We start from the raw sequence: 16,915 nt of genomic DNA, 5'->3' as shown, positions 1-16,915 counted from the left end.
TTTCACCAGCACAAACTCCATCACACTCCCCAGCTCACACCACCATGAGCCAGGGTAACCAAGATCAGGACGCATGGGACCTATATGACGCCCCAGTGTCAGATAACAGTCCGGAGGCATACCCTACAAAGCCGTCTCCACCAGAAGACAGCACCGCGTACTCTCAAGTGGTGGCTAGAGCAGCACAATTTCACCACGTAAGCCTCCACTCAGAACAGGTCGAGGATGATTTCTTATTCAACACACTCTCCTCCACCCACAGCTCATACCAAAGCCTGCCTATGCTCCCTGGTATGCTCCGGCACGCAAAAGACATCTTTAAGGAGCCGGTCAAAAGTAGGGCAATCACACCAAGGGTGGAAAAAAAGTATAAGCCGCCTCCTACGGACCCGGTTTTCATCACTACACAGCTGCCACCAGACTCTGTCGTTGTAGGAGCAGCTAGGAAAAGGGCCAACTCTCACACATCTGGAGATGCACCACCCCCAGATAAAGAAAGCCGCAAGTTCGATGCAGCTGGTAAAAGAGTCGCAGCACAAGCTGCAAACCAGTGGCGCATCGCGAACTCCCAGGCACTACTTGCGCGCTATGACAGAGCCCACTGGGACGAGATGCAACATCTCATTGAACATCTGCCCAAGGACTTACAAAATAGGGCAAAACAAGTGGTTGAAGAGGGACAGACCATCTCCAACAACCAGATACGCTCCTCCATGGACGCTGCAGATACAGCTGCACGGACAATTAATACATCTGTAACTATCAGAAGGCATGCATGGCTCCGAACGTCTGGATTTAAACCAGAGATTCAACAAGCAGTTCTCAATATGCCTTTTAATGAAAAAGAACTGTTCGGTCCAGAAGTGGACACAGCGATTGAGAAACTCAAAAAAGATACAGACACTGCCAAAGCCATGGGCGCACTCTACTCCCCGCAGAGCAGAGGGAATTACAGCACATTCCGTAAAACGCCCTTTCGAGGGGGGTTTCGGGGTCAAAGCACACAAGCCAGCACCTCACAAGCCACACCGTCCAGTTACCAGGGACAGTATAGAGGAGGTTTTCGGGCACAATATAGAGGAGGGCAATTCCCTAGAAATAGAGGGAGATTTCAAAGCCCCAAAACCCCTACTACTAAACAGTGACTCACATGTCACTCACCCCCTCCACACAACACCAGTGGGGGGAAGAATAGGTCATTATTACAAAGCATGGGAGAAAATCACTACAGACACTTGGGTTCTAGCAATTATCCAACATGGTTATTGCATAGAATTTCTACAATTCCCTCCAAACATACCACCAAAAGCACAAAATCTAACAACACACCATTCCAATCTCCTGGAGATAGAAGTGCAGGCACTATTGCAAAAGAATGCAATCGAATTAGTGCCAAACACACAAATAAACACAGGAGTTTACTCACTGTACTTTCTGATACCAAAGAAGGACAAAACACTGAGACCAATCCTAGACCTCAGAGTAGTGAACACTTTCATCAAATCAGACCACTTCCACATGGTCACACTACAAGAAGTATTGCCATTGCTAAAACTACACGACTACATGGCAACTTTAGACCTCAAGGATGCTTATTTCCATATACCAATACACCCATCGCACAGGAAATACCTAAGGTTTGTATTCAAAGGAATACATTACCAATTCAAGGTACTGCCTTTCGGATTAACAACCGCACCAAGAGTCTTTACCAAATGTCTAGCGGTAGTCGCTGCACACATAAGAAGGCAGCAAATACATGTGTTCCCATATTTGGACGACTGGCTAATCAAGGCCCATTCGTTCATACAGTGCTCAAATCACACAAATCAGATCATACAAACCCTCTTCAAACTCGGGTTCACCGTCAACTTTACAAAATCCAACATTCTGCCGCGCAAGGTACAACAATACCTAGGAGCCATAATAGACACATCAAAGGGAGTAGCCACTCCAAGTCCACAAAGAATTCTAAATTTCAACACCATCATACAACGCATGTATCCAACACAAAAGATACAGGCAAAGATGGTATTACAACTCCTAGGCATGATGTCTTCATGCATAGCCATTGTCCCAAACGCAAGACTGCACATGAGGCCCTTACAACAATGCCTAGCATCACAGTGGTTTCAAGCACAGGGTCACCTTCTAGATCTGGTGTTAATAGACCGCCAAACCTACCTCTCGCTTCTGTGGTGGAACAACATAAATTTAAACAAGGGGCGGCCTTTCCAAGACCCAGTGCCACAATACGTAATAACAACAGATGCTTCCATGACAGGGTGGGGAGCACACCTCGATCAACACAGCATACAAGGACAATGGAACGTACATCAAACAAAACTGCATATCAATCACCTAGAACTTCTAGCAGTTTTTCAAGCACTAAAAGCCTTCCAACCAATAATAGTTCACAAATACATTCTCGTCAAAACAGACAACATGACAACAATGTATTATCTAAACAAGCAGGGGGGGACGCACTCCACGCAGTTAAGCCTGCTAGCACAAAAAATTTGGCATTGGGCAATTCACAACCAAATTCGCCTAATAGCACAGTTTATACCAGAGATCCAAAATCAACTCGCAGACAATCTCTCTCGAGATCATCAACAGGTCCACGAATGGGAAATTCACCCCCAAATTCTGAACACTTATTTCAAACTCTGGGGAACACCTCAGATAGACTTGTTTGCGACAAGGGAGAACGCAAAATGCCAAAACTTCGCATCCAGATACCCACACAAACAATCCCAAGGCAATGCCCTATGGATGAACTGGTCAGGGATATTTGCTTACGCTTTTCCTCCTCTCCCTCTCCTTCCTTACCTGGTAAACAAACTCAGTCAAAGCAAACTCAAACTCATATTGATAGCACCAACTTGGCTAAGGCAACCCTGGTACACAACGCTGCTAGACCTATCAGTGGTACCCTGCATCAAATTGCCCAACAGGCCAGATCTGTTGACACAGCACAACCAAAAGATCAGACACCCAGATCCAGCATCGCTGAATCTAGCAATCTGGCTCCTGAAATCCTAGAATTCGGGCACTTACAACTTACCCAAGAATGTATGGAAGTCATAAAACAGGCCAGAAGGCCATCCACCAGGCACTGTTATGCAAGTAAATGGAAGAGGTTTGTTTGCTACTGCCATATTAATCAAATACAACCATTACACACAACTCCAGAACATGTAGTGGGTTACTTGCTTCACTTACAAAAATCTAACCTAGCTTTCTCTTCCATTAAAATACACCTTGCAGCAATTTCTGCATACCTGCAGACTACCTATTCAACTTCCCTATATAAGATACCAGTCATTAAAGCATTCATGGAGGGCCTTAGGAGAATTAGACCACCAAGAACACTACCTGTTCCTTCATGGAACCTAAATGTTGTCCTAACTAGACTTATGGGTCCACCTTTTGAACCCATGCACTCCTGCGACATACAGTTCCTAACCTGGAAGGTGGCATTTCTCATCGCCATTACTTCCCTAAGAAGAGTAAGCGAGATTCAGGCGTTTACAATACAGGAACCTTTTATACAACTACACAAAAATAAAGTCGTCTTAAGGACCAATCCTAAATTTTTGCCAAAGGTTATTTCACCGTTCCATCTAAATCAAACAGTGGAACTTCCAGTGTTCTTTCCACAGCCAGATACCGTAGCTGAAAGGGCGCTACATACATTAGATGTCAAAAGAGCATTGATGTATTACATTGACAGAACAAAAAACATCAGAAAGACTAAACAACTCTTTATTGCATTTCAAAAACCTCATGCAGGAAACCCAATTTCAAAACAAGGTATAGCCAGATGGATAGTTAAATGCATCCAAATCTGCTACCTTAAAGCTAAACGACAGCTGCCCATTACACCAAGGGCACACTCAACCAGAAAGAAAGGTGCTACCATGGCCTTTCTAGGAAACATCCCAATGCAAGAAATATGTAAGGCAGCCACATGGTCTACGCCTCACACATTCACCAAGCACTACTGTGTAGACGTGTTATCCGCACAACAAGCCACAGTAGGTCAAGCTGTATTAAGAACATTATTTCAGACTACTTCCACTCCTACAGGCTGATCCACCGCTTTTGGGGAAATAACTGCTTACTAGTCTATGCAGAACATGCGTATCTACAGCGACAGATGCCATCGAACTGAAAATGTCACTTACCCAGTGTACATCTGTTCGTGGCATCAGTCGCAGTAGATTCGCATGTGCCCACCCGCCTCCCCGGGAGCCTGTAGCAGTTTGGAAGTTACCTTCAATTATTTATATATGTATCATCTCAACCTTAAATAGGTGCATACTTAGTCACTCCATTGCATGGGCACTATTACTACAATTCAACTCCTACCTCACCCTCTGCGGGGAAAAACAATCGAAGATGGAGTCGACGCCCATGCGCAATGGAGACAAAAGGAGGAGTCACTCTGTCCCGTGACTCGAAAGACTTCTTCGAAGAAAAACAACTTGTAACACTCCGGCCCAACACCAGATGGCGAGCTATTGCAGAACATGCGAATCTACTGCGACTGATGCCACGAACAGATGTACACTGGGTAAGTGACATTTTCATTCAAACAACTTCAACTCCTACAGGCTGAACCACCGCTTTTGGGGAGATAACTGCTTACTAGTCTATGCACAGCATGTGTATCTGCAGATACACATGCCATCGAACGGAAAATGTCACTTACCCAGTGTACATCTGTTCGTGGCATTAGTCGCTGCAGATTCACATGCGCCCACCCGCCTCCCCGGCAGCCTGTAGCCGTTTAGAAGTAGATCTTGAACATTTGTACATTTGTAAATATATTACTTTAAGCTTCATTATGTACATACGTATTCACTCCACTGCATGGGCACTATTACTAGCATACACAACTCCTACCTCACCCTCTGCGGGGAAAACAATCTAAGATGGAGTCGACGCCCATGCGCAATGGAGTCGAAATGGGAGGAGTCCCTTGGTCTCGTGACTCGAAAAGACTTCTTCGAAGAAAAACAACTTGTAACACTCCGAGCCCAACACCAGATGGCAGACTGTGCACAGCATGTGAATCTGCAGCGACTAATGCCACGAATAGATGTACACTGGGTAAGTGACATTTTCCATATATATATATATATATATATATATATATATATATATATATATATATATATATATATATATATATAACCACCTTCTCACCTTAGCTATTCAAACAAAACACTTCAGAGTACTGCAATCATTCTATGTTACACTGATATTCCATGTATGCCTTGCTATTAACATGTCTTAAGTCTTAACCATATTTATTGTCAGTGGGAGTAAACATTCGGTCTCAAATTCATAATTGAAGGTTAGTGCACTTAAATATAAAAGGTCATCAAACTACATATTGTCTATTTTTCAAAACTGATATAACCTTATTCTGGATTGGTGCTTAGCATTAGCTGTTATATCCTGTGCCTTTGCGACCTTGTACCTTTTCACTGAGATTATACTTTTGATTCTGTGTGGACCAACATTTGCAGGTGTGCAAAGTCCTCTACTGCATGATGCAGTCTGTTTCCTTTTTTGTTTTCAAAGTTATTTATTTTTTATTCTTTTTACTCATACGCTAACTTGTTTGCTGTAAGCCACTACACTTAGTTTGCAGCAGAACATTCTAAGTAGTTGAAAAGTAAGGCTCCTGGGACACCTGAGTTGGAAACAGCGGGAAGTTCTTGACCATTTGTAGGAAAGTACCCCTTTGACATGGTCACCCTCACTTTTTGCCCAGTATTTTGATGCCATTTTGACAAAACGCATTGGGTTCCTGCTAAACAGGTCCCGAGTGCCAGATCTCTTTCCCTAAAACTGTGCAGTTGTTCCTCAATAAGGAATACATTTGGCCCCACTGCATGTCCCTAGTAAATGATACCCCTGGTACCTAGGGCATGGGTACCAAAGGGGGTCCCCAAGGGCTGCAGCCTGTATTGTGCCACCACTCAGGGACCTCTCACCTTGGACATGCAGAATGCAATTGCAGGCTGCGTGTCTTGGTGGAACTAAAAGTGAAAACACAACATATTACACAGCCTGTGTGCCATGCCCAGTAACAATGCATGCAATCTATGCATGTCACCCCTCTAGCAGACCTTACAGCCCTAAAGCAGGGTGTATTACATTGCATGTGAGGGCATACCTGCATGAGCAGATATGCCCCTGCTATGTCTTTCTTGATTCTGATGATGTCCCCAAACTTCTCAAGATTGGAACCCACTTATTGATTCACCTGGACTGGACTGCCAGTCCCTGTCTGGAGTGCCTTTCAACCAGACCAGTCCCCATTGACTAACATTGGGCACCGGCGCTGTACTGCATCTCTGCACTTGGATGCCTCATTGCCGCCTGGTGTGACCTATTGATGTGGCCTTGGACCTTGCCCTATACCTATCTCCAGGAGATTGGTCCTGTTAGTCGCTGTACTATGCCTGTATATGCAGTATTTGTTTTTTCTCCATAGGATAACATTGCATCTTTCAAGAATCACACTGTTGACTCTTATAAACTGTAACAAGTTTTCTTGTAAAATGTACTTACCTGATCGTACTGATTCTGGTGCATAAATATATAAAGATACTTGTAATTTTTGTAAATTGGTGTGAATCTCCTTATTGAGTTGTCTCATTTATTGACTGTGTGTATTTGCAGGTGTCTCCTCTCCAATAAGCCTAAGGCTGCTCGACCACACTACCCCCTAAAAGAGCACTTTGGGATTGCTAGAGCAAGTCCCTGGCCAATAGTAAGGGAACCCCTGGACTCTTTGCACCGTATACCTCATTTTGGTATATTATATGAAGAGCCGGCTTACTACACCATTCTTTACCAGAATTGTAATACAGGGAGTGCAGAATTATTAGGCAAGTTGTATTTTTGAGGATTAATTTTATTATTGAACAACAACCATGTTCTCAATGAACCCAAAAAACTCATTAATATCAAAGCTGAATATTTTTGGAAGTAGTTTTTAGTTTGTTTTTAGTTTTAGCTATGTTAGGGGGATATCTGTGTGTGCAGGTGACTATTACTGTGCATAATTATTAGGCAACTCAACAAAAAAATATATATACCCATTTCAATTATTTATTATTACCAGTGAAACCAATATAACATCTCAACATTCACAAATATACATTTCTGACATTCAAAAACAAAACAAAATAAAATCAGTGACCAATATAGCCACCTTTCTTTGCAAGGACACTCAAAAGCCTGCCATCCATGGATTCTGTCAGTGTTTTGATCTGTTCACCATCAACATTGCGTGCAGCAGCAACCACAGCCTCCCAGACACTGTTCAGAGAGGTGTACTGTTTTCCCTCCTTGTAAATCTCACATTTGATGATGGACCACAGGTTCTCAATGGGGTTCAGATCAGGTGAACAAGGAGGCCATGTCATTAGATTTCCTTCTTTTATACCCTTTCTTGCCAGCCACGCTGTGGAGTACTTGGACGCGTGTGATGGAGCATTGTCCTGCATGAAAATCATGTTTTTCTTGAAGGATGCAGACTTCTTCCTGTACCACTGCTTGAAGAAGGTGTCTTCCAGGAACTGGCAGTAGGACTGGGAGTTGAGCTTGACTCCATCCTCAACCCCAAAAGGCCCCACAAGCTCATCTTTGATGATACCAGCCCAAACCAGTACTCCACCTTGCTGGCGTCTGAGTCGGACTGGAGCTCTCTGCCCTTTACCAATCCAGCCACGGGCCCATCCATCTGGCCCATCAAGACTCACTCTCATTTCATCAGTCCATAAAACCTTAGAAAAATCAGTCTTGAGATATTTCTTGGCCCAGTCTTGACGTTTCAGCTTGTGTGTCTTGTTCAGTGGTGGTCGTCTTTCAGCCTTTCTTACCTTGGCCATGTCTCTGAGTATTGCACACCTTGTGCTTTTGGGCACTCCAGTGATGTTGCAGCTCTGAAATATGGCCAAACTGGTGGCAAGTGGCATCGTGGCAGCTGCACGCTTGACTTTTCTCAGTTCATGGGCAGTTATTTTGCGCCTTGGTTTTTCCACACGCTTCTTGCGACCCTGTTGACTATTTTGAATGAAACGCTTGATTGTTCGATGATCACGCTTCAGAAGCTTTGCAATTTTAAGAGTGCTGCATCCCTCTGCAAGATATCTCACTATTTTTGACTTTTCTGAGCCTGTCAAGTCCTTCTTTTGACCCATTTTGCCAAAGGAAAGGAAGTTGCCTAATAATTATGCAAACCTGATATAGGGTGTTGATGTCATTAGACCACACCCCTTCTCATTACAGAGATGCACATCACCTAATATGCTTAATTGGTAGTAGGCTTTCGAGCCTATACAGCTTGGAGTAAGACAACATGCATAAAGAGGATGATGTGGTCAAAATACTCATTTGCCTAATAATTCTGCACTCCCTGTAAGGTCCCTGTACTTCCAGTTCTAGGATATGTCTAACAAAAGCAACAGTACAGAGTTTCGACAGGTCATCATTTTCCCATTCATCTGTGTAGCCAAGACCTAACCAAGAGATCCCTTTTAACGAGAATAGTAATCAGAACAGGATCCCACATCTATGATTTTAATGACAAGTCCTTTGTGGTGGATAGTAGTCCATCAGATGAGCAAATCAATCAATTAAAGTGTCTGGAATACACTGGTGCTGTAAACACCTAGTCAATACAGTATCATTAACTGGGTACATCTGTTTAACTTGTTATTCCTGCAGTTCATCAGGCTTCAGTCATATTCCTCTCCTAAGATGTTGGTTTTCTCTGATTAGTATATAAGAATATTAGAATTGTATGAGGACCAGTACAATAGACTCCTTAACTGTGCGCAGTATGAATCTCTCCATACCAAGCTTCTCGCATCATCTTTTCAAAAGATATAAATAAAAATGGAAGAAGCACTTGAGCACAACACGGTTACGATATCTGTTGCGAGTGATTGTAGAATTTTAAGGTATATAGTCTAAATTTCACATAAATGTTCTCGCTTGTGTTTCGAGAAAATACCAGGAAGAAATGTTCCTATCTTATTTTGTCAAAACAGTTATGAGAAGACACTAGCTTGGCTCATCAGAGTACAAAGATATACAAAAATAATCAGATCAGGGTGTGTAGCACAATTGATTAGTGTTTCTGTTGAAGTATATAGCAACCATTTGGACACACTCATTTCAATATTGAATTGAGTTTTAATGTATATTCATATGGAATCACAGAGCTTTTTATTGGCTAACCTCATCCATGAATGCCAATTTTTTATAGTTGGTGTCTTCTTTTGTGCGAGTCAGATGGAAGGAAACACTGACCCATCATTTAACATCTTAGTGCTTTCCCAGGGTGCCTTGTACAAATACAGCTCACTCACTGCATGTAATTCTACATTCTAGCTACAGAGTTCTACAGTAGGAGTTCTGTTATAGAGCTGCCCAAAAATTAAAATGTCATAAAAAGTATTATATAATTTTATGAATTACTATTTTGTGCTCTATTTCAAGCCATCATGCACTCAAGTGATGTTGAAAATTGCCTGTGGCACAAAATGGGTCCAGTCATACAGTATCTGTTTCCCACGTGGTTTTGCATATCACCAGTGTTAATTTTTCTCTGTCCCCACAGCTCATCCACTGTACAGTGGTAGATACAGCCATTGTCTTCCCGCATCGACTGGGTTTGCCTTACAAGCGCGCTCTAAGGACATTAATGGCAGACTACCTCAAACGCATCATCCAAGACAATGGTGAGGCAGCATGGAAAGTGATGTTCACAAACCTGTAACATTGCCAATAGTAAATAATAATAAGTATAATAATAATAATAATAATGAAATGAATGTCTGTCCATTATGTAGTTTTGGATTAACGGAGGTTACGCAATGTCAGGCAGTATGCACAGCTCCGACTTTCTCACATTTTCAGTCTTGTAAACAGGTATTTGGTGCTCATCTAGTATCTTGTAGTGCATTTATGTTCTGGGAATAGATGAAGAAGCTGTTATAGTGAGGTAAAGAGAGGTTCTACAACTCAGCATCTTTTAAAATGGGAGGGGAAAAAAACTTAAGTGGTCAAATTCACAATCTGGAATTTTAAAGCGATTTAAAGAAGGTGCCTGCGCTTCAAGACAGACATACATTGAAGAAGGGAAAGGGTGAACAAGAAAGTCTGCATGGGTTTCCTAAACTGATTCGGTGTGTATACCCTTGATATGCCTGGAGAGGAGAGTTCCATAATGAACCATCTTCCTTTGTACTGAACATAAGGGCAGGCGTCTATTTAAATTGTCTGCTAAATGAGAAGATTTCATTTAGAGACAGCAGTATGGCTGGAATAAGTAACCCCTTTCCTTGACATTGTGGAGAAGTGTTTTACCTCCTCCTCCTTTGAAAACTCTGTAAGAAGACATCCATTGCAATTATGGTGGTCTCAAGATAGTTGCTTTTAGTTGTGCTCTTGCGACAGAAGTTTAAAATGCAGCAATATTTCAATAAAATGCATGTGGTGAATCCATTAAACGACTTGCGTGGGGAATCCTGTATTTCGTGTAAACTCTCAACAAATGTTTGATGGTGTCAAACCAAATCAGCTTGACTTCAGATATATAGATCATATCTGCTCATTGTGATTATCATGGCATGAGCTTGATGTGTTCTTCCTGGTTGAGATGCATGTGTCTCAGGCCTGAGGTAAAACATGAAATTAGTAAGCCTTTTTTCAGATAGGACCTTATTTGGCACACTTGCAGATGAGGAAATGGCTTAGGTGAAAGGGAAACCCTAAAGGCTTGTAGGCCTAGAAAAGGAAGAGCAAAGAAAACAGTCTTAGAGACCTTATGATCAGTGTTTTACCGGCAGAGGGTTCACACCCCTAAGGCTCAGCACCAACATCAGCAGAGGTAGCTTTATCATGAACAAAGGTTCCAAACCGGGTGGTGGTGGGTGGGGTTTCCATCATTTTGCAAGCGAGTATGCCACCTGCAGAAGCCGGAGAGTTAATCTGCCTTTATTCCATATTTCATGGAGGAGTGGACCTATATCACAAAAGAAACCGGTTCTGAATATTGGTAAAAATTATTATATTTTTGGATTCAGGCATCCTCCTCTGTCTCCAGCCATACCACTAAAAATGCCTTTCTCATAAGATATGGATAACCATCAGCAAGAGGTTGATAGCTACTGGTAGGGACCGGGCCATATTGCAAGTACCCTCTGACAAAAATTGGTAATTTATTCCATCTACTTTATAATGAAAAAAAGAAAGACCCCCAAGAACAAAATCAGATCTTTTTCTGGACCTAACACTCTCCTACAGATGGATATGGAGGAAGAAATTCCGGGTGCTGGTACTTCGTCAATTTTACTCACTCCATTAGGGGAATTGACTATGCACCATTAAACTTCAAGATGTCCGTTTTCATGTACCCATAGCAAAGAAAAAATGAAAAGTCTTGAGATTTGTAGTGTGAAACAGCAATTCCCAATGCATTGTCCTTGTATTTGGCTTGGTCAGCAACTAGAAACTCCTCAAAGTGCATAACTGCTGTTGCAGTCTCTCATGGGACAGAGAAGAGGTTTGTCTTCCCATATCTAGAAGATTTGCTGAGCAAGGCCTATTTATCGCAACAGGCTTATCAGCTTGTCTAACACATGGTTTGTCTATCAGCTGGAATAAGGAGATGGTTGAGAACGTCACTGTCAACCCTAATGCATTTGTAGCATTATTTGTAACAGTACTGGATGCTTCAAAAGAGTGACCTTATCCAACTTTGGCTATCCCTCTGATTCATAATCTTCTGAAAATCATCAGTCTGACAGTAAGGTAAATCTCATGACATCTGGGCTTGATGGAATCATGCATTTTCTTGAAACTGAATGCCGTCTCCACATGAGGCCAACCAATAGTGCCAGTTCTCAGACAAATAAGGAATGGTTTATTACCTGTAATCCCAGTTCTCTCTCTCAGGGAAATCATCATTGAAGTCATAAGCTTTGAATAGTTCCCCCCCAAGTACAGGGATCCTGGAGCACTTCCTATAATATATGTTAAGTGTAGATGTTTGCCTTTATTGAGAAAGGTCTGGCGAAACACTTTGAATATTGTGCTGCCTGTAAGACAGGCTGTAATGACCAATTTCTTCAGATTGTGTTAGCAAAAAGGTAACTAATCTATATTGTCATCTACATTTAAGTCAAATGAATTGGAAAAAGGTTATTTGACTACTTAAATATTTCGCAACCCTTTTTTAAAAGGAGAAAGATGAAAGAAAAGAGGACATTGTAGCACCATGGGCTTGCCCTTATGTAAGTGTAAAAATAGCCTCTGCGCCGTAAGGGCCCAGATATCACCATTATGCCATCATGTTCTGAAGGTGGCAGTTGCTTCATTTTGTTTTTTGCCAAGATGTGGTAGTGTCAGAGAGGTCTGATAATTGTCTCTGTAATTTCCACTGGAGAGGAGGGAGGGCCCCCTATGACTTCAATGGGGATTCACCCAAGAGAGAACATGGATCACGGGTAAGAAACAGTTTCTTCTCTCACAAGGGCTCTCCATTGATGGTTATAAGCTTGAATAGAGTAGCAAGCCCATCCCCACCAAAGAGTGGTGAAAAGGACAGAAAACCCAATGAACTGACCAGGTTAAGGAAATACATTAGTCAGAGGCCTGTCCCACTTGAGCATCTTTTCTAGCATCTGAATTCAAACAATAGTTTTGGTGAAAGTGTGACCAGGTCACTGTGTAGCCACTTTATAAATCTCACTTGTTGGAATATTTCTCATTTAGGCCGCTGTAGCTGCTTTCTTTCCAGTGGAATGTGCTTTAGGTCTACCGGACTGAAACTTATTTGCATTCTGATAGCATAACTGAATGCAAGACACTATCCATCGGGATATAGGCTGTTCGGGTGCAGCTAAACCTGTATGTGTCTGGCCCATAGTTTGCAAACAATTGGTCCAACTTGCAGATCTCTTTTGTTTTGTCCACGTAAAACTTTAAGACTCGCTTGACATCTAGAGAATGCAGAGTACTTTCAACTGGTGTAGAAAGGTGCTGAAAGACGTTAGGTAAAGAAATGGTCTCATTAACTTGAAAATCCTAAATAACTTTCGGTAGGAATTTTGGATGAGTCCACATGATCACTTTACTAGGAAGAAAAACCTGTGTATGGTTTGTGAGAACATAACACCTGAATTTAGCTAACACCGCATGCTGATGTATTCTCTATGAGGAAATCCGCTTTTCAAGAGATGTTGCAACAAGCATTTATGAATAGGCACAAAAAGGGCCTGCATGAGCGGTGAAAGGACCATATTCAGCTCCCAGGGAGAAGATGGACGCCTTATGGGAGGGAAAACCTTTTTCAAACCCTCTAAAAAAAAAAAATCCTTGTTAACAGACAGTAATTGCCCAAAAATTAACTTATGTAGAAGAGAATGGTAAACCTGACTTGGCCAGGTAAAGCAAGTATGAAAGAATTGCTTCTTCTTGTCACTTGGTTTGATCAAAGTTCTTGTCAGAACACCAGAAAGAGAAGCTCTTCCTTTTGAATGAATCAGCAGAATGTGTTGATGGACATTAACAGTCTCATGGCACATTAAAATGCCCATATTCTACTAGCTCAGGAGCCATGCTGCCAAACTTAAAGGAGAGATTGAGGTGAACCATCTGGCCTCCAAACTTCGTGAGAAGGTCCCGTCTGCACGGGAGCCTCGGGTGAACTCTCTGACATGTGGAGAAGGTCTGTCAACCGCCCATTCCTGAGGCCACTCCGGAGCTATCAAGATTTTTCTGGCCCTCAAATAAGACAGTTTGAGAACTGATGGAGTTGGGGTTATCGGAATAAAGGTGTGAGAGGTCAGCAGATCAGTTGATCCATAGGGCATTCCCCAGTGTCCCCTGTTAGTAGTACCTCGAGGCGGAGCGTGGGCTTTTTTTCTGCAGCGATGAATAAATCTATGTGGGGAATGCCCCACATGCTACAAATCATTTGCACAAGTGTATTGTGAAAGACATTAGTGGTTTTCCTGAAGGACTCTGCTAAGAGTCTGCTTGAACATTTTGAACACCTGGGAGATGAGTTGCATTGATCCGCAGGTCTCTGGCTATCATGTTCCCCCTTGCTTGTTGAGGTAGTACATGGTTGGCATGTTGTCTGTCTGAACAAGCAGGGATTGCGTCTCAAAGGACAGGAGAAAAGTCTTCAGTGCTAAGTGAACTGCTTGTAGGCAAGGAGGTTGATGTGATAAATCATCTCCCTCCAAGGCCATGTTCCCTGGATTTGTAGGTGATCCATATGTGCTCCCCAACCTAACAGAGGCATCTGTGACCCTCGTCTGAGAGAGAACATCCTGATGAAACGGCATCCCTTGAAGTAGGTTGGTCGGGGAATACCACTATTTCAGGGACTGTTTTGCCTTGGGAGATAATGTGATCTTGGCCTCCCAGTTGCCTGAATATTGATCCCATTGACCCTCCAGACACTCTTGAAGTAGCCTCATGTAGAGACGGGCATTCGGGATCCGAAAAAATGCATAAAGCCATCGATCCATGGAGAAATGACAGTGTTCTCGCTGTAGAATTAAAGACTTTCATGAGCGCCACACTTAAGATGGATTGATAAGTCTTTCCTCCAAAGGATACACTTTTGCTTGTACAGTGTAGATGATGGCACGTAGGTAATGCTGAGACTGAACTGAGGTAGAGGTTGATTTGTTGTGATTCACCTGAAGTCCTAACCGGTGGAGAAGATTGCTCGTCAGCTGATAATGAAATTGGGCTTCTTGTGGTGTTGACGCTTTGATTAGCCAATCGTCTAGATCTGGATAGACTAATATTCTGAGTTTTCAGACATGTGCGGCAACCACAGCCATGCACCTTGAGAACGTTTTGGCAGCTTATTTGAGGGTGAATGGAAGCACTTTGTACAGGTAGTGATCGTGACCTAGGACAAGCCTCAAGAATTAGCTATGTTTTCTGGCTATTGGAACATGGAAGTACGTATCTGGAAGGTCTATCAAACAGAGCTGGTCCCCTTGATGTATTTGGGGATAAATCTGATGCAGTGCAAGCATTCTAAATTTCTCTCTCTGAACTCATTTGATTGCTAGCTTCAAATCTAGAATGGATCTGAATTCGTTTTTGGGGGTCTTTTCTTTTCATCAAAAAATAACTGGAGTAAATCTCTGTGCCTCGTTGTCTGGGAGGAACAATCTTCACTGCTAGTTTGTGTAGAAGGATGTTAAAGCCCGAGTGCAGTATGCAGATGTTGATTGAATGGTTTTGGTGGAATATTTGTCAGATGACTGGTAAACCTGAGACAATACCCATTTGTATGAAAAAGGTGAACTTCCACCAGCAGATGACATGAGTAATAATGAGTGGGATGCTATATCATACTTAATGAAGCCAGCCCACACAAGGAATTGGATGATATAGCCAGATTTCATGCTCTAATGGAGAGCGCTGCCAAAAAGTTCAATTTACCGATGACTTTGGAAGAAAAGCAATGCTTAATTTATGATGTCAAGGAGCAGCCATGCAAGACCATAAATTCTGTACCCATATTGGATTTTGTCAGGTCAGAAGGGCTAAAACTGATAAACACTGACCACAGCCCCAGCAGTGATACCACGACTAGTGAAGAAATGTAGAGTCCCAGAATCAGGTGCAGCTTGCCTTTCAGACCATCCAAAACCAGACTGTCACAACAACAGCAGTCCACAGAAGATAAGTACACAATTGCACCATCTTCACTTCCTCCTGACAAGGGCGCAAGTCAAATATATAATTTGGGCTGCAGAATATGTTTGATGGAGGCATTATCCAGTAAGGCTGCTAATGCTTTAACGATCTTTGACAATATGATTGCCACATGTGGCATGACATCTTGTCACTATTCACCCTCATCCCAGGGGAAAAAACTAAGCTGCTAAGACAATTTTAAAGAAGATGAAACAATGTTGACATCTTTCATTGCTGCAGCAATGGACATTTCAAATAACATGCATCAGTTAGCAAGCTTATGCAGCAGTTTTGAAGAGGCAGGGTTTGTTTAGGTCCACAAGTTCAAACAAAGATCCTCGACATGGCATTTAGTGGCCTCAACCGTTTGGGAAAGCATGTGGATGAGGCTTACCTATACATTAAAACTGAGATAGCGCAAAATCAGTAGTAATGTTGCAATACAGTTGACACAGCTCTGCTACTTTTTCTCGCTCTTGTAGATACCAAGCCTACAGAGGAATATTTAATCAACATGGAGGCCAGGGGTGACCATACTATCCTCAACGGCAAACCGTTTATGACCAAGGACATACAGCCAAATACAAGCATATGGAAAATCACCTGGATGGATAGGAGCTCCTCTCAGTTATGCCCCAATAATCCACAAGAGAGCTTGCCTCTCAGCAGCTCCCATTCTGCTTCCCCTGTAACACCCCCAGCCTGCTTCCCCACCCTCTCACTGTCTCAATCCCAGCAAGGTGTGCGGGGGAGGGAGGGAGGGAGAATTTCCCTTTTTGCTTGCACGGTAGTCTATAACATTGGTCACGTGCATGCAGCAGATTGTACGTATTGGACATGTGTTGGAACTTGTACAAAGAACACCTGACTGACCATCAAAAAAGCAACATCTCTAATTAAGGGATATGCAACAGGACATTCTCGTCCTCAAGTTAGTGATAGAAGAGGTCCCCAAAGAAACCAGGAATTTTATGCCAGATTTTTATTTTGATATTTTCTTTTTTGTTGTTAGAGAAGAGAACGTGACGAGGCTGATTATAGACCGTAGACACCCAAACAAGACTCTAAAAGACAGTCTGGACCTTCAAAATATGTATTTCCAAATTCCAATACACCAAAAGTGCAGGAAGTACCTCCTTATTCAGCG

General features: G+C 42.5%; 1 protein-coding gene across 1 annotated transcript in view; it reads left to right on the top strand.

Moving 5' to 3' along the window:
- REXO1 (RNA exonuclease 1 homolog) overlaps positions 1–16,915 on the top strand; it is a 346,277-nt gene that overhangs the window by 289,794 nt on the left and 39,568 nt on the right. Inside the window, exon 15 of the mRNA XM_069218223.1 lies at positions 9,653–9,773. Coding sequence (XP_069074324.1) covers positions 9,653–9,773 — 121 coding nt within the window. The remainder of the gene's footprint in view (positions 1–9,652; positions 9,774–16,915) is intronic.

Source organism: Pleurodeles waltl, chromosome 12, assembly GCF_031143425.1.
Source record: "Pleurodeles waltl isolate 20211129_DDA chromosome 12, aPleWal1.hap1.20221129, whole genome shotgun sequence".
In the NCBI taxonomy this organism is placed as follows: Eukaryota; Metazoa; Chordata; class Amphibia; order Caudata; family Salamandridae; genus Pleurodeles; species Pleurodeles waltl.
The sequence above is the reverse complement of the archived record's forward strand: the minus strand, read 5'-3'. Positions and strand labels throughout refer to the sequence as shown.